At 61.7% G+C, this 17,579-nt stretch overlaps 2 protein-coding genes across 3 annotated transcripts in view; one reads left to right on the top strand and one right to left on the bottom strand.

The window, feature by feature from the left end:
- Nucleotides 1–7,572, top strand: part of TMEM120B (transmembrane protein 120B) — a 62,159-nt gene extending 54,587 nt beyond the window's left edge. Inside the window, exons 8-12 of one of the 2 annotated variants that reach the window (XM_051837794.2) lie at nucleotides 47–108; nucleotides 2,241–2,329; nucleotides 3,553–3,617; nucleotides 3,890–3,958; nucleotides 4,287–7,572. In XM_051837794.2, coding sequence (XP_051693754.1) covers nucleotides 47–108; nucleotides 2,241–2,329; nucleotides 3,553–3,617; nucleotides 3,890–3,958; nucleotides 4,287–4,338 — 337 coding nt within the window. In that variant the 3' untranslated portion in view covers nucleotides 4,339–7,572. Of the gene's footprint in view, nucleotides 1–46; nucleotides 109–2,240; nucleotides 2,334–3,552; nucleotides 3,618–3,889; nucleotides 3,959–4,286 lie in introns of both variants that reach the window. The other variant, XM_051837793.2, reaches the window with a different exon arrangement.
- RHOF (ras homolog family member F, filopodia associated) lies at nucleotides 5,556–16,571 on the bottom strand. Its single transcript, XM_070066158.1, has 5 exons — nucleotides 16,033–16,571; nucleotides 15,838–15,925; nucleotides 8,239–8,348; nucleotides 8,020–8,154; nucleotides 5,556–7,171 (listed from the first exon to the last, which is right to left on the bottom strand). Exons 1-5 carry the CDS (start codon nucleotides 16,168–16,170, stop codon nucleotides 7,007–7,009), a joined length of 636 nt encoding a protein of 211 aa, XP_069922259.1. The 5' UTR covers nucleotides 16,171–16,571; the 3' UTR covers nucleotides 5,556–7,006.
- Nucleotides 16,572–17,579: the final 1,008 nt, after the last annotated feature.

Genomic DNA, 17,579 nt, shown 5'->3' with positions numbered 1-17,579 from the left:
GGTCTCACGCGAGCCTCACCTTTGTTTTTTCCCGCCTTCTCTGCAGGCCTAACGGACTAATTTATCAGAAGTTCCGCAACCAGTTTTTAGCATTTTCCATTTTTCAGAGTGAGTGTCTCTCGGCCTGCTTTGTGCTCACATCAGTGCCACTGGGCTGGGGCGGGGTGGGGGTGGGGTTCCGGAAACCCAGAAGAGAGCAGTTTTCTCCCAGATCGCCTCATCCTATCTCCCAGCCCCGACCTGTCCCCTGGAGCCACAGGCGCTGAGGGGACCGAGTTCCCCCTTGGGAACGGGGTAGTGTTGGGGACACTTACCTTGTCTACCTGTTTTACCTAAATCCGCCACTTGAGAGCGGCTGTGAATTTGTCTGCAACGCACCAGTCCAGGGTATCCTCGGGGTGGGGAGCTGAGAGGCTGTGCCTTCTCACCAGGAGCCTCTCTCTTTTTTTTTTTTTTTTTTTTGACAGGCAGAGTGGACAGTGAGAGAGAGAGACAGAGAGAAAGGTCTTCCTTTTGCCGTTGGTTCACCCTCCAATGGCCGCCGCGGCCGGCGCGCTGCGCTGATCCGAAGCCAGGAGCCAGGTGCTTTTCCTGGTCTCCCATGGGGTGCAGGGCCCAAGCACTTGGGCCATCCTCCACTGCACTCCCGGGCCACAGCAGAGAGCTGGCCTGGAAGAGGGGCAACCGGGACAGAATCCGGCGCCCCAACCGGGACTAGAACCTGGTGTGCTGGCGCCGCTAGGCGGAGGATTAGCCTAGTGAGCCGCGGCGCCGGCCAACCAGGAGCCTCTCTGTTCTCTTTTTATTCCACATACGTGTTGCCTTTTCTAAAACCATGGCTTAATTTTCTCATAAAAATGTGCTTGCAAACAAATGCAAATGCGCAGAGCCCAGAATGGAAATTGCGTGCAATCGCGCCCAGAGGAGTGATCGGTGCCAGTTGAGATCCGCGTCCTCTGGAGCGTTTTTAGTCATAAATATGCGTGTGATTACGCTGTATGGGTTTACAGATACGGGATCCTTCTGTGCATGGGGCTCTACTGTGTGAATCTGCTTTTTAGCAATTTTCATCAAGTTTTATTTGGCCAATTTATCATGGCTGCATTTCCTTGTCAGTATCTCATTTTTAGCAACTATGAAGTTTCTTGTCGTGTTTCTTAGCGTTGCACACAGCACCCAGCACAACACAGGGACATCTTGCATTCCTGCAAGCATCCATTGAGTGCGTACTGCATGCGTGAGAAAACGCCAGGCTTTTCTTCCTTCCTTCCTTCCTTCCTTCCTTCCTTCCTTCCTTCCTTCCTTCCTTCCTTCCTTCCTTCCTTCCTTCCTTCCTTTCTTATTTATTTATTTATTTATTTATTTATTTATTTATTTATTTATTTATTGGAAAGGCAGAGTTACAGAGAGGCAGAGGCAGGGAGAGAGAGAGGTCTTCCATCTGCCGGTTCACTCCTCAAATGGCTGCAATGGTCAGGACTGGGCTGAGATGGAGCCAGGAGCCAGGAACTTCTTAGTCTCCAAAACGCGTGCAGGGGCCCAAGGACTTGGGCTATTGTCTTCTTTTTTTTTTTTTTTTTAATTTTCATTTTATTTTTGACAGGCAGAGGGGACAGTGAGACAGAGAGACAGAGAGGAAGGTCTTCCTTTGCCGTTGGTCACCCTCCAATGGCCGCCGTAGCCGGTGTGCTGTGGCCGGCGCACCGCGCTGATCCAAAGCCAGGAGCCAGGAGCTTCTCCTGGTCTCCCATGGGGTGCAGGGCCCAAGCTCTCCTGGGCCACAGCAGAGAGCTGGCCTGGAAGAGGGGCAACCGGGACAGAATCCAGCGCCCCAACCGGGACTAGAACCTGGTGTGCCGGCGCCGCAAGGTCCTCCTATTGAGCCGCGGCGCCTGCCCTGGGCTGTCTTCTACTGCTTTCCCAGGCCAGAGAGCTGGATGGGAAGTGGAGCAGCCAGGACTTGAACCAGCATCCATATGGGATGCCGGCACTGTAGGTGGCAGCTTTACCTGCTATGCCACAACGTCAGCCCCTCTAGACATTTCTAATCTAGTTGGGGCTTAGATGGGTCCTCTTGTCCTTGGAATCTCCTTGTATTCTGGGTAAGGGAGAGAGCAGGTTCAGACTGAAATGCGTGTGTGTCACAGGTAGGAAAGGGTTGTCAGCCGGGGTGCCCCCTGCCTGATGAATGTGGATTTGGGCGAGAGAGGGGACATCTGGGCGCTGTGCTCCCCCTGCAGGCTGTGTCCAGTTCTTACAGTATTATTACCAGAGAGGCTGCCTGTACCGCCTGCGAGCCCTGGGGGAGAGGAATCACCTGGATCTCACGGTGGGTGAGTAGCCGGGGAGAGGAGGGGAGGAGGCCCTGGGCCAGCCCAGCTCCCGCCACCGCGCGTGGTGGGGCAGGAGCATCCCGAGGCACAGCTGCGGCCCAGCCGGGCTGCCCTGCCTGGTCCCGCGTGCCTTCCAGAATTCCTCGTGGACTGTCTCAGTGACACGCGTGCCGCTGCCCAAATGCCAGGCCTGCCACAATGGGCCTCAATCTTACCCTTTTTAAAAGTCTATTTTTGTCTGTATTTTAGAACATGCCTAATATTAGCCTGGTGTTAGCTGTGCATATCGAGGGCTCACCAAAAAGTTTGTGGGAAATGCGTATTCTGACAAAGGTTTACATGCTTTTCTATTTTCTTTTTCGCTGCAACATTTTTTTTTTAAATAATTCAAGATGCAGAGAGAGAGGGAAGGAGTACTCCCCTCTGCTGGTTCACTCCCCAAATGCCCACAGTGGCTTGGGGCTCCGAACTGGGAGTGGGGACTCAATTCAGGCCTTCCGTGTGGGTGGCAGGGACCCAGTTACTCGAGCCTAGGTGCTGCCTCCCGGGGTCTGCATTAGCAGGAAGCTGGAATAGGATCCAGAGCTGTGAATGAAACCCAGGCCTTCTCGTGTGGGGTGCAGGTGTGATAACCAGTGTCATAACTGCTGGGCTCAACCCCTGCCCTTCAAAATATTGTTGCACCAAAATTATGTTTTAATTCTGTTTTTCCACAATTTTTTTAAAATCCCCCCCGTAACTTATGTACGAATGTGTAAGTGTGTGCCTTAGGAATACCTGTTTCCAACCTCTAGAGTTAAAGGTTAAAAATTCAGAGGGCGTTCATCTAAGCCTTGGGGAGAAATTGCTTTTGTAAGACTGCCGTCTTTCGCAATGGTCCTTTTCACCGAATTACTCTGTGCACTAGGTGCCGCTTTGTCAGGCTGTGCTCGGTGGGGTGCACACAGATGTCCTTGAGATACGCAAACTCCTGGGCAGAGATCAGTGCCCTGTGTGTCCACAGGCCCAATTTGGCGGTGGTGGCTGAGAGCAAAGGGCTGGTGACGGGGGCACAACCCCTGGCGTGTCTTCATAGCGAGTGCTCACATATGTAGGAGAGGCCACCCCTAGGCGTGCGTGTGCTCATGCCTGTGTGTGTTTGCCAGGCCCACCTAGGGTGGCTGGCAAGGCCCTGAGGCCCTGAGCCCCTCTCTCGCCCTTGGCCTCTTCCTCTCTGCAGAAGGATTCCAGTCCTGGATGTGGCGGGGCCTCACCTTCCTCCTGCCGTTCCTCTTCTGTGGCCACGTGAGTCCCCTCCTCTGGGCTGACCCTGGGAACAGGAGGTCTTCAGGCGTCTCCCTCCTCCACCAGCCCCAGGCTGGGCCCCACGGGGTCCTGTGGACACCAAGGGCAGGAGCCAGAACTGGCCTGCTGGGGCACAGGATGCCGAGCCTCATTGGTGGGGGGGGGGTCTCAGACAGTTGACACCTGGAGCTGGGGGCCCTGGTCCCTCTGCCTGGCTGCCCACGTGGGTCTCCAGGGAGCCAGGGGCTGAGTAGGGCCATCTCCCCCTGCAGTTCTGGCAGCTCTACAACGCCGTCACGCTGTTTGAACTCTCCAGCCACGAGGAATGCCGAGAATGGCAGGTATGGGGTGTGTGTGTGCCTGCGTGCGACGTGTGTGCCTGTGTTAGGGGTAGGGTGGGGATTCCGGGGGGTTCTGGGTCTGCCTGGGGAGATTCTAGCCTTTCTCTGGGAAGGGGCCCCGCTGCCCAGAACTCTGCTATTGGGAGGGAACTCGGGATTCACCCCCTTCCCCCTTCCCCAGCCTCCCGTGGGCAGGACATTGGGGTCGCTGGTTCAGAGGGCTCTGGGCATTGAGGGGGGACCCTTCAGCCTTCAAAACTGATGCAGTTTCTGCCGGCTTGCCTTTCTGCCGCCCCTGCGCCCCCGCCTCTCCGGGCCCCACCCCCAGGTGTTCGTGCTGGCCCTCACCTTCCTCGTGCTCTTCCTCGGCAACTTCCTGACCACACTCAAAGTTGTGCACGCCAAACTCCAGAAGAACAGGAACAAGACGAAGCAGCTGTGAGCTGCGCTGCACTCACGTGCCCTCGGCCCCCAGACCTCGGGACTGCGCTGCCAGGTCCTCCCCCAGCTGGGCCGGTGGCATCACCTGGCCGGGGAGGCACGGGTGCCGCCCGTCTGCACAGTATTAGCCCCTGCCTATTTATGATGTATTTAACACTGGGCCTTCCAGCTTCCCTGGGATCTGGGGCCTTCCCGGCTTGCCCTTGGCCATGGCCAAGGCCGAGTCAGTCTTCCTGGGGTGGGGGTGGGGGACCGAAGCCTCAGGGATCCCCTTTGTTCCTACTCCTGTCATCTGAACCCCCACGTGGGTGGGGGTTGGGCCGCGCTCCAGGGCTGGACCCATGCCCACCTGCTGCTTGCTGCGTCCGGCACCAGGTGGAATGCAACCCTCGGCATCCTGTGGTGCCGCCCCGGGCCGCTCTGCCTCTGCTGTAAGCCCCCTCCACGGTGGGCTTCATCACGTTCTCAGAGAACCTCCATCTTGCCTGTCTTGCCTCGCGCTCTCTGCCTCCTGAGTGGCTGGCTGCCCATGGCCACGGACTCCCTGGAGCCACAGGGTGGTCCTGGGCAAGGAGGGCCCCACCAGAGGGCGCTCCGGGCTCTGCCTTGAGGGGCCCTGGCCTGCTGACACAGTCTGGGCGTGCTTCTGAGTGTTTGCCTACCCCCAACCTTCTGCCACCTCCCAGATGAGCAGAAAGGGCCCCCGTCTGTGCTGGTAGGTTCTGGAATGTGGAGGAGGGAGGTGGAGGCCTGACCCCAGCCTCTAAGACCAGGCAAGTGTGCTTGGCCTCACCGGCGGTCAGGCTGTGAGGTCGGGAGGGGAGAGGCCGGCAGGGGCCCTTGAGGGGTGTGTCCCTTCTCCCCACCCCAGGCCTTGGCTGCTGTTAGATGTGACTTCACAGGGCCCCTAAAGCGTTTTCCATCTTAAAAATTTAAATTACTAAGAAGGGGATTTCCTCTCCCCCATGTGAAAATCGAGATTTCTGCTTAGAAAACTGGAAAAATCTGGCAACATCGCCAGAGGATGGTGTGTCCCAGGCCCCACCGTGCTCCCTGCTGCTTTGGGGTCTCCCACGTGGCCCCTGGTTTCCTGTGAAGGAGCAGAGGGCAGATACCTTGGGCTTCAGTGACCAGAGTTGCAGGGCAGAAGCAGGAGTGAGTGGGCGTAAACAAACCTTTATTGACAGGCAGTGGCCCCCAGGCTGTGGTCCGCTGGCCTCCACTCTAAGCCATCACTTGCCTACTGGTTGTGCGAGGACAGCGATGCCATCAGGTCTTCTGGGATGGTAGGCTCTGGGGACCCGGGTGGGGTGGGAAGTGCCCGTCCCTGGCACCCGGACTTCCGAGAGGCTGAGGCTCAGCTGGGGCCCCAGCGCTGGGCAGGGGAGCTAAGGCCAGGGTACCAGGAGGACAGGAGTCCCCTGAGCCCATCCTAGGTAACGCCAACTCCTAGGCCCACCAGGGGCACTTGTTCCAAATGTCCTGGGCTGAGAGTGGGCCTTTAGCCTGGCGGTTGAGATGCCTGCCCTCCACATTGCTGTACCTGGGTTTGATGCCTGGTCTGGATCCTGACTCCAGCTTCGTGCTGTGTAGACCCTGGGACGGCTCAAGTCATTCAGTCTCTGCCAGCCCTGTCCGAGCTGGATGGCGGTTGCAGCTCCAAGCTTTGGTCCTGGCCCAGCCCTGGCTGTTGTAGGTGTTTGGAGAGGAAACCAGCAGAGAGCAGCTCACTGTCTCTCAAATAAATAAGTGAGAAAAAGTTTTTAAAAAGTCCTGGACTCCTCACCCCAGTCCTTCTAGAAGGAGGTTCAGGCTTCTGAAAATGGCTGTTGCCCACACCACGCCCTGGATGTGAGGCACCATCCCACGTGGACAGGAGTGGTCCTGGCAGCCTCCAGTGAGTCTGTGAGGGATGGAGGTGGGGCACCTGCTGCCGCTCCAAACTGGCCAGTCCTGTCCTCCTGCAGGTGGGGAAGTGGGGTCTGCAGAGAACGGACTTCCTGAGGCCGCCTGGGGCTCCCAAACCTCAGTGTCCGACCACGGGGCACAGGGAGGGGAGGAGCCCTTGGGCAGAGGCCAGCAGGTGGTCCAGGGTACATGCTGACTTTCGCAGAGGTTCCCTTCTTCCCCATGGGCACCTGAGCCCAGCTGTGAAGACAGACGGCCAGGCTGAGGCAGAGGAGAGGGAGGGGGCTGGGCCGGCCCCACTTCCGGGGCTGCTGCCTGCCTTCCCCTGATAGGCTCTGGGCCCGTGGCGGCCCCGAGTCCCTGGGGGAAAGAAGGAAGAGGCTGGAGGCTGCGGCCGTGGCTATCTCTGGAGTCAGGCGGGCAGAGGCACACGCACCCACATAGCCGGCGCAGGTCCAGTTCCAAGCTTAAAGTGGGTGTGCAGAGGGGGGCACGCGGCCGGCGGAGGCTGTGAGGAGGCCGCCCTGAGTCTTGGGAGAGCACTGGTTCCCAGCTGGAGAGGGCCGTGGATCCGACAGTAGGTCAGCACCGTGCTCCAGCCCAGAAAGGAGAGCGTTCCAGAATGTTCCACGAGTCTGGCACTGGGGCGCGGGGTGGGCGGGCCCAGCCCTGTCAGTCCTGGGGAGGCCGCCGGCCTGGTCACAGCAGCAGGCAGAGCCGGCGTTGTTTGTGCCGCTGTGCTTTCTTCAGAGCGCTGAGGGCCACCTTGGCGGCTTCTCGGAAGACGTCCTCCACGTTCTCCCGAAACTTGGCCGAGCATTCCAGGTAGAGCGCGGCGCGGATCTGCTCGCAGGCGCTCAGGCCCTGAGTGCACGAGGGATGGAGCCAGCGTCAGTGGGGGCCCAGAGTGTGACGCCGCCTCAGGGATGTGGGGGCAGTCTGTGAGAGTGGAGGCCTGGGCTCGGGGCCCCCCTTGCTCCTGCACCCCAGGGCCGGCCTCCCCAGTGTGCGAGGAGGGGACACACAGGCTGCTGGTGCCGCCTCCGCCTCCACCAGGGCCTCTGCAGCTCCAGGCAGAGCCTGGGCTGAAGTCCAAGAGCCGGGCGGGGCTGTGGGAGGAGTCGGGGGTCTCCCTGTCTTCCCTCAAAGCACTATTGGGCAACTGAGCTTGCCACTGAGTAATGAAACCACTTTATTTCTTCATTTTAAAATCAAATTTACCTTTATTAATGCTTATCTCTTTTTATTAAAGTTTCCTAATTTCCCTTTGCATTCCTTCTATTCTGCGCGTTCCCCAGGGCCTCACCCAAAATGCTCGGGGCTGGGTTTGCCAGTGACGTGTGGGTAGGAGAGGCTGCTTTCGAGCAGGTGCCGGGCTCCTGGGCTCCCAGGTGGACTACGGGATGGTGGAGAAGTGCTGGCTCCCCCTCCGGTCAGCTGTGTGACCCTGGGTGTGCTGCGTAACCTCTCTGAGCCCCAGCGTTCCTCCTCTAAACTGGCAGACGTTAACAGTAGCACCTGCCTCAGCGCTGGGGGAACTGAGTGAAGCATTGCAGAGTGCTATCAATGGTAATGCTAATTTAAAATTGGCAGTCTTAAGACTCCCACTCGCTTCAGCTCCCCAAACGGCCACCAAGGGACCCCGACGGCAGGGGCTGTGTGCAGGGACCTGGGCCGCGGCGGCGGCAGGTGTGGGGGAGGGCCCTGCCCACCTGTGAGTAGGTGATGGGCTCCAGCTGGGCGGCCCGGAGCTTCCGCAGCTGCTCCTTGTCCTTCCTCAGGTCAGTCTTGCAGCCGATGAGCACCATGGGGGTCCCGCGGCAGAAGTGCGTGACCTCCGGGAACCACTGTAGGGGGAGGAAGCGGGGCTGGGACTATGCACAACTCGCAGGGGTGCGGCACCCCTGGAGACAGGCGGGGGAGGGGCTCACCTTGATGAGGACATTGTCGTAGCTGGTGGGGTTCATGACGTCATAGCAGATCAGCACGAGGTGGGTGTTCTGGTAGGACAGGGGCCGCAGCCGGTCGTAGTCTTCCTGCCCTGGAAACCGGGAGCGGGGGCATCAGGGGGTGGCCCTCCCTGTCCACCCAGAGTCCCCGGTCTGGACTCCAGACCTCCAGGCCTCAGTTTCCCCAAGTACACATGAGATCGAAGCCACATAGGCTCAGAGCTGCTGACCGGGCGAGCCTGGGAAAAAGGCCGCAGTTCTGCCTATGACGCACGGCCCGGCTCCCCCTGCCTGAGGCGCAGGTGAACGCACAGACTCAGCCCCCGGCCCTCCAGGCCTCAGTTTCCCCAAGTACACATGAGATCGAAGCCACATAGGCTCAGAGCTGCCGACCGGGCGAGCCTGGGAAAAAGGCCGCAGTTCTGCCTATGACGCACGGCCCGGCTCCCCCTGCCTGAGGCGCAGGTGAACGCACAGACTCAGCCCCCGGCCCTCCAGATGCAGAGCCGTGGGCCAGGCGTGGGCTTCAGCCCCGGCCTCCCACGTCGGATGCAGCAGCCAAGCTCGTCCTCTCCGTCCTTGCAGATGCTGGGGGTGGGGGCCGGAAACATCTGTGCCCTCCCCTGACCCACATGCGCCCGCACAGCGGCCACAGGTCCTGCTCCAACAGTCCAACACCGACTCAGAACCTGGAGGCGGGACTTCCGCAGGGGTGGGCTTTTACAGTGACAGTTTCCAGCTTACAGAGAAACCACCACAGAACGCACCAAGAACTCCCTCGCCCAGTGGCCCCGTGTTTGCTTTCTCTGCACAAACACACGGGAGAGGTGACCGGGCCATTCTGAGGCTTCGCCCCCGACTGGCTCAGAGCCTGCTCCCCAAGGTCAAGGGCATTCCTGGGCCTCCCACCAGGAACCCCACACAACCCCGCCCCGAGCCTCAGGTCCTGTTCAGAATTTCACCCACAAAGTTTCGTGAAAGCACAGTGAGAACCGAGAGCTGCTGAGCTCCCAGGCGGCCCCAGCCACCTCTACAGAAAGGTGACCGCCTTCCACGGAACAAGGCCCAGGCATCCCCGCGCCCTGCCCCACCCTGCAGCTGCTGGGGAGGCCCGGTGGTGCCAGCCCGCCCCCCGCCCCCACCCACTCCTCCAAGTGGCCTCTCCACCAAGCACACCAGGCCTCCGCCTGCTCCTGGTCCCCCAGGAGGACGGGGCACAGCCCCCCTCCCCCAGGACCCCTCCTCCCCGCTTCACCACAAAGCTGGAGATGGAGGGAAACCGGCCCACGGAACTTCTCCAGAACAGTCGGCTAACTGCCGCCTCTCGTAACCTCTGCACACTCTACCCAGACCTGTGCCGGCCACAGGGCGCCCAGCAGGCCCGTCTGCATCAGGTTAGAAAGTCAGTTCCCGGCTGGCATGAGCTACTGGAGACGGCGGCAGTGGGCAGTGCACAGCTGCACGCTGTCCTCTCCGCTGTCCACTCCTGGCCAGCCCCCGGCACTGTCCTCATCCAGGCCCCTGTGAGTCCACTCTGCACCCAGCTGGTGGGGGGATCCTGAAACGCAAGTCAGACGCTGCTCTTTCCATAGCTTCAACACCTTCAGTGGCTCCCCACTGCCCTCCATAAAATCCAAACATGGCCCATGGCCCATATAACCTAGCGACCACCGACGCTGACTTCCTCTCCCTTCACTCCCGGCCCCCCCACCCCACCCCACAGCACAGCCAAGGCAGCACCCCTCCCCCACTGCCTCCCAAAGCAGCCAAGCTCTTTAATCTCATACGATTTGTGCTTGCTGTTCCCCTGACCTGGAATGTTTTTCCTTTTCTTCCTTCATTCCTTTCTTTCATCTGAAAGAGTTACAGAGATAGGGAGATAGGTCTTCCGTTCACTGGCTCACGTCCTAGATGGCCGCAACAGCCGGGGCTGGGCCAGGCCAAAGCCAGGAGCCAGAGGCTTCTTTAGGGTCTCCCACGTAGGTTTAGGGACCCAAGTACTTGGGCCATCCTCCGCTGCTTTCCCAGGCACATTAGCAGGGAGCTGAATCGGAAGTGGAGCAGCCGGGACACAACCCAGTGCCCACATGGGATGCTGGTGTTGCGAGCTGCGGCTTAACCGGCTAAGCACAGCGCCAGCCAACCCGTTCTTCCTTTCCCTCGCTTCCGGTTTCTTCCCAACATTCTGAGCATTCAGTCATCAGTATGATTTCCTTTTCCAGGCTTAGCTGCCTTCTCGTTTCTTCCATAACAATACCCCTAGACCACGTCCAGCTTTTGGAGTGCATCTGCCTATACATTTAGGAAATCCCGACATTCCTGCCCGGTGCGAGAGGGAACCCGGCAGTACAGCCAGCCCCCCGGATGGTGCTGCGTGCACCGAGCCGACAAGCACAGGTGGGAAGTATTCCGTGCCGAGAGGCTGCGACTGGACTGCACACGCGCAGGCTTTTTCCCGTTGTTATTCCCTAAGCAGCGCAGGACAAGTCGTTAGTGACCTAAGATGATGAATGTGTGGGAGGCAGAGCACAGGTCCTACTCCGCCCTTTTATACCTGGGACCTGAGCTGCCTGATTTTGGTGCCCTTGGGGGTCCTGGAGCCAGCCCCCTCGGATACCAAGGGACAGCTGTGCTCCAATTTCACACGAAGACACTGAGTTTGAGGGGCCACTGCCTATGACATTGCCATGCCATATGGCCACCGGTTCAAGTCCCAGCTGCTCCGCCTCCCATCCAGCTCCCTGCTGATGCTCTTGGGAAAACAGCGGAAGATGGTCCAAGTGCTTCAGTCTCTGCACCCATTGGGAGCCAGAATGGAGTTTCAGGCTCCTGGCTTTGCTCTGGCCCAGCCCCAATCACTGCGGTCATTTGGGGAGTGACCAGCGGATGGAAGATCCCTGTATCTCCCTCTATAACTTTCAAATCATAAAATAAACTTCTTTAAAATAAAGAAAAGAAACCGAGTTTGACAGACGTGAAGTGACTTGCACGGGTCACTGCACCAATTCATGAAACTCCGCGTGGGGCTTGGGTTCCCCCTGCTCACACACAGGAACCCTCCATGGTGGTTTGTTTTCTACAAACATAGGTTCTGGCCCCCTAAGACGTCACCGCCTCATAATTCTGGCACAGCACGTAATGTCTTTCCCTTTCACAAACAGGGCAGGAGGGAACGGGTGGCCAGGAAATGGGGCCCCCGTGCTGGGACCGTCTTCCTGGCACAGTGGTTCTGCTGCAGTTTAAAAGACACCTCCTCTAGGAGGCCTTCCCTCCTTTGCTCTCAAGTCCACCCTCACCCCGTCTGTCTCCAAAACTGGTCCCGATGGCTTCTGCACCTTCGTACCAGGATAGGATTTGTCTACCACCTGCCTCATAGACGGCAGGCACCACGTCTGTCCTTCAAAACAACCACTGGCTGGGGGGAGGGTCGTGACGTAGTGGATAAAGCTGCTGCCGGTGATGTTGGCCTCCCATATGGATGCTGGTTCAAGTCCTGACTGCTCCACTTTCAACCCCTGCCTACGGCCTGGGACAGCAGTGGAAGATGGCCCAAGTGCTTGGGTCCCTGTACCCACGTGGGAGACCAGAAAGAAGTTCCTGGCTCCAGCCTGACCCCACCCTGGCTGTTGCAGCCATCTGTGGAGGGAAGCAGTAAATGGAAGATTTCTCTTTCTTTCTCTGTAACTCTGACTCTCAAACAAATAAATAAATCTTAAAACAAAACAAAATCACTGGCACTGAGCAGCCAGTCTGCAAATACTGGCAAAGTGCTGCCTTCAGGTCGCTTAGCTGCTGTGTGAGGAGAGGCTGGGGCGCACTGTGCCCGCTGGGGTCGGCGATGCCGGCCTCGATGACGTCAGGAAGCGTGACCTTGGCGGAGTGGCAGAGGCAGAAGTCAGGCTGCAGGGGGGCGCAGGGGACGTCTGACCACCCGGTGCCAGCCAGCCTGCTCCCCCCAGCCTTGCCCCCGCCCCTCCCTCTTGCAGAAGGCTCTCCTGCACCCCAGCTCCCTTCAGTCTCTCTGCGGCAATGTCACCTCCCTGAGGGCCGACCCTGACCAGTCTGGAACAACAGCCTCCTGGCGCTCTGCCCCACGACCGGGCCGTGGCTGTGGCTTGCCTCCTAGCACACTATCTGATGACTATCTGATGTCCCACCATACTCTGTCCTGCGCACTGCTGAGACCTGGAACCCAGGTGAGCTGGAGGGAGGAACGAGCCACTAGCGGACAGAGCGTTCTCTGCTGTGCCAGCACCCGTGAGCAGATCCCAGCGGCCGAGGGGCCTCTTCCGAGCTGACGAACAGGCACCGGTGAGCCGGCGCACCGCGGGCCCCTGCCAGGCCGCTCTACAAGCACCAGGAAGCCTTTCCAAGCGGGAGGAAGCCCGGGCCTCAGCTTCCTCCTCTGCGGCACGCTGGCAATGACGCCTGATGGCCACCGCAGGCCCGCCGGTGCACCCCGAGTCAGCCCAGCACCCCTCACAATGGCCCCCAGGCCACTGCACGGGCAGAAAAGCTGGGGCACAGCGGGTATGGTGACTGACTCACCATCACACAGCCACGGAAAAACCACGAACATGGGAGCCCTGGAGGGAGGACTACTGGGGTGCCCTCCTCTCGCCCCCAGCCCTGACCAAGGAGGAGAGCTGGCTGCCAACGCAGCCACCTGGGGGGCTCTGGGAGGGGCCGTGCAGCCAGCCCAGACCCTGGCTCCTCCTCCAGGCTGCCTTCTTGGCTTCACTCTGCCAGGCTCAGCTTCCCCTGGGACTCAGTGTGGGGCTCTACATGGGTACCAGGCCTGTGGGCGAGGTATTTCTGTGTGCTGCTGACCCTCATGCCTTCTTGGGAAGTGTGGAAAGTTCTATAAATTCTCTCCCGGATGAGTCGGGCTCCCCTCAGACACATACTCTGGTGCTTTGCCTCTCTGGGCCTCAGTGAGGGACTTGCATGTGGTTGCTCTTGAAACAGACAGGTCCCAGGGCCGTTAACCATCTGGGTCAGGCTCCGACCCTGGACTCTTTGGACCCACAGCTTTAGGGGGGCTCCCAGCCACAGGAGATACCATCACCCTCCCCATCTCACCCACCAGGACAAGGCTTAGGGGGCCAGGTCACACAGAGGTCCCAGCCCGCAGCTCCCTGCAAAGGATGCACTTGTTTCTAGCCTGGCCCACCTTCCTGAGGGTGGTGGGGCTGGGGGCTGGGCGGAAGCCAAGCTCCCGCCTCCTGCCATACAAGACCCATTTCCTCTGTGGGATGGAACTTGCCCATGGCGTTGGCCACCCTTCTGGGGGGCAGGGGTCTCTGAGACCCAGGGCTGGGTTGTGTCAGAAGGCTACAGTGGCCCCTGAACCTGCTGGAGGCACACACAGGGCTGGCGGCTCCCAGAGCTGACTGGGGTGTTGGTCAGAGGAGGGGTGGGGGCAGTGAGAAGGGGAAGCCACCAAAAGAGGAACCCAATTTACGGCTGGGCGGGGCGGGGCCCACCCACCTGCGTTTCCTCCCTCCACGAGACCAGTTGGGCGGGGCCAGCCCTGGCCTTGGTGGAGACCTCCCTCTGCCTGTCCCCAGCCTGTCACCTGCCCTGGTGCGCTGTTGGCCTCCGGAAGCCCCCAGCGCCGCTCGCTTGTATCCCCGTGCCTTTACCTTAGTAACTGCGTCAACCACTTCTCCTACTGTCCCGTCTCCGGTCTCGAAGGGGAACCCAGCTCCCCCCCCCAACGTGCACCTCCAACCCGGCCCCCACCCTCTCCACTGGCGCCCACGCGGCCCACCTCACCCCGCCTCCCCCCTGCCCAGGAAGCTTCGGGCTTAACCACAGCTTCCTGCCCCCAAGGAAGTCAGAGCACTGGGTGCTCCCAGCCCCCCTCTCCTCGGAGTACAGGCTGCTCCCCAGGGCACCTCCATCCCCACCCCTGCTGGGGCGCGAGCTGGACCAGGAGCTAGACTGGCCTTGCTGCACACAGCACAGCTCCCGTGAGGAAGTCCAGTCTCTGGGGCCACCCTGTCCCACAGCTCTGGCTACCGCTGGCTGGAAAGATGCACCCTCCCCCACTGGGCCTTGCCTACTGAGTTCTAGAACCTTCTACATCAACCTTCCTGGCTCAGCCTCTCCCCTCAGTCCTGCGCCTGGCCGCCCTTTCCTGCCAGGCTCCCCGCTCTCCGTCCAGCCAACCACTCCTCACGATCAGAGGCTCCATTCACTCTCCTTGGCCTTTCTGAGCCGGCTCTACGGCCAGCCCAGCCTAACCTTTGGTGCTCACGCCGCAGGGGAGTTCCCCTGCCAGCAAGAACACCCTGGGAAGCAGCCAGACCCCCACCCCCACCCCCACACCGCCGTGGGACTCCCCGAGGGGATTCCCCTGGGCACGCTGGGGGCTCCAGGGCGGGCGGCAGTGACTTACAAGTCACCAGGCCTAGGAAGACAGGGTCCAGCCCTGACCTGCCCCTGCGCCCGGGGCCACGCTCACCCAATCTCACTCTCACAGGCATTTCAGCCCTGGGACAGCTGGGGGAGCCAGAGCCCAGGGACCCCCAGCCCGCTCCAAGGCGAGGGGCAAGATGGGGACGTGGTCAGCACGCTGAAGTGGCCCCTGCTCTGTGCAGGGGTGGGAGGTGCGGGGTAGGCGCTCTCTGAACAGGGACCCTGTGTGTGTGTGTGGGGGGGCTCTGACAGGGGAGGGTCTGAGGGCAGAGGCAGGAGGAGAGAGAAACGCCCTTGATTTTTCTCAGGGGACTTGGGTGGCCATGCACCCCACCCGCCTCACCAGCGACCCGCAGAGAGGGTCTCAGGGCTCCCGGAAACACAGGGGTCTGGGGCCAGCCTGTGGCTTCCCCAGCTCACGGTGCTCTGTCCGGGGGCCCTGCAGGGCTGGACTCCCACACAGGGGTCTCCGGCCGTGAGGGAAGCTGCGCGTTAGGACAGCGTGCACGGACTGAGAAACTTTGCCCTACAGTGGCCTTTCAACTCGATCTCTTCTCCCGCGTCCTGAAGAGCCCAGGGAGCACAGCCCGCTCAGGACGGGAACGGAACCGGGCGAGGTCTGGGGCCCAGGGGCTGCTGGGGGCCTGAGCGCCGATGAGGTCAGACCCCCACACGCGGCGGGATGGGCAGAGGAAGCCGCGGCTGATGACCAGTTCCACCGCCGTCACGAAGCCCTGACTCAGGCTGGGCGAGGCCCGACTGGGGATCCCAACCTTTGCTCCCCAACGTAGATGACGCCAGGGAGGGAGCCAGGGTCTGCCCGGGTCTGCGGCTCCCACCCCTCCCCGCAGTGAGGAGCCGCAGGTGGCACGCACCGCCCAGCCTCGGTTCATTTTCTCAAGTTCTGGCTTTTATCCGCCCCCAGCCCGCTGGAAAGACCTAGCCAAGCCCCGGAATTTCAGTCCCTGAGCTGCGCCCCGTGGACCAGACCCCAGGAGCCCCAGCCTCCAGCTGTGGCTGAAAACCCAGGGACGCAGCAGCCCACGCAACGCCCGAGACCACAGCACGCAACGCGGGCGGCGGCAGCAGGCAGAGGTTTTCTGGAACAAACCGGGGCCCGCGGCACGGGGCCGCCCCTCCCCTGGCGCGGGCACTCACCCGCCGTGTCGTACAGGTTCAGAACCACCTCCTTGCTGCCCACGGTCACGCTGGCCGTGTACTTCTCAAAGACGGACGGGGCGTAGTGCTGCGGGACAGGGGTTGGCGTGGGTGAGGGGCGCGGCCCGGCACGCACCGCAGACACCCCCCCCCGGCGTGCGCCCCGGGACGCCCCCAGCCCCGCGGCGGCCTCACCTCGGGGAAGGCGCCCTGGCTGTACACCATGAGCAGCGAGGTCTTGCCGCATCCGCCGTCGCCCACGATCACGATCTTTAGCTCCTTCCTGGCCGGGCCCGTGCCGGCGGCGGGGGCCGGAGCCCCGCGGGCGTCCATGGCCCGGAGCCCGGAGCCCGCAGCTGTGGCGGCGCCGCGCGGAGCCGGGAGTCGGGGCGGGGTTAGGAGAAGCCCCGCCCCCCGCCGCCGCCGCCACCAGGCAGTCCTCCGGGCCCACGCCCACCCTCAGCCTCTCCGCCGCCGGGGTGCGGGCCCCGAGCGCTCCCCTCTCTCCGTGCTCTGGAAACTGAGGCGACGCAGCTCCCGCTCCCTCCCCGCTCCGCTCGGGGCGCCCGATTGGCGGCCCTTCCGGCAGGGCCCTCCGATTGGCCGGCGCGGCCCCCACACCGCGGACAGGGCCTCTGATTGGTGGCGCCCGGGTTCGAGGAGCCGGGGTCCCCGCGTTCCGCGTGCCCCCCGCTGCGTGGCTTCGGGGCAAGGGCGTCTGCGGCCTGCTGGCCCACAGGACGCAGCCGCGGTGGCGTGCAGGGCACGCGGGGCCCGGGGCCGCACCCGCCCGCCTGGCCAGCCCCGCAGGACACAGGTGCAGGGGAGCCGCGGGCACCTGGTGCGGCTGGCTCGCGGCTCGCTAGGGCCGCAGAGCGGGCGTCGGGCGCCACCTGCCGGGCGCGCGTCCCAAACCACGCGGGGGCCGCACCCGGCGAACCGCTGGAGCCCCCGCCCAGGGAGCCTGATGAAGCGTTCCGCCCGCCAACGCGTGTCCTCTGTCCCCCAAGTGACCCCCGATGTCCGCAGCCTCTGGTCCAGAGGACAGCTGCAAGCAGGTGCCATCTGGGCAACTGGCCGAGGGCACCCGTGGCCCCCAGCCCTTCCATCCCCGACACCCCGGGCTCACAGTGCCCCCACCCCCGCACAAACCCGAGCGGTGGTCAGAGGCGGCAGGGGTAGCCGCTGGGGCCGGTCCACAGCACGTGGGCACTGGGGATTCCCAGCTGCAGTAGCCGGCAGCGCGGGTGGGGGTCAAATGACCGCACAGCGCCTTCTCAGAGCGGGGTCGGGTCGCCCCCATTTCAAAGGTCAGGCAAACTCGGTGCCGGAAGCTGCCAACCTGGCAGCTCCACAAATGCCAGGTGGTTTGGGGCAAGTGCAAGACAGGAACTGGCCACCAGAGGGCGGCGGGGACTGCCTATGGAAGCTCGGAGCGCGCCAGGCCCCAGCGCAGATGTTGGGGAGCAGGAAGCCCCCTCTCTTGTCGCCAGGTAGACGGCATCTTGTGGATCAAAAGTAAAGACGAACTCAAGGCAACTCAGCCACTCCTTTTTTAAAACACGTTTATTGAGAGGCAACTGTGTTCCCGCAGGTGCGGGGGAGAGGGCAGCTCCGACAGCAGAGCGCACACGGGCTTGGGGAAGGCTGAGTGGAGGCAGGACAGGGACCTGGCCTGGGCAAGTGCGTGGCGGCTAGGAAGCCCCCCCCCCCCCCCCCGTTCTGCAGGAGCTGGGGAGCGA

The sequence above is a fragment of the Oryctolagus cuniculus genome, chromosome 21, assembly GCF_964237555.1.
Source record: "Oryctolagus cuniculus chromosome 21, mOryCun1.1, whole genome shotgun sequence".
Lineage (NCBI taxonomy): Eukaryota > Metazoa > Chordata > Mammalia > Lagomorpha > Leporidae > Oryctolagus > Oryctolagus cuniculus.
Note: the sequence above shows the minus strand (reverse complement) of the source record. Positions and strands in the feature narration are given on the sequence as shown.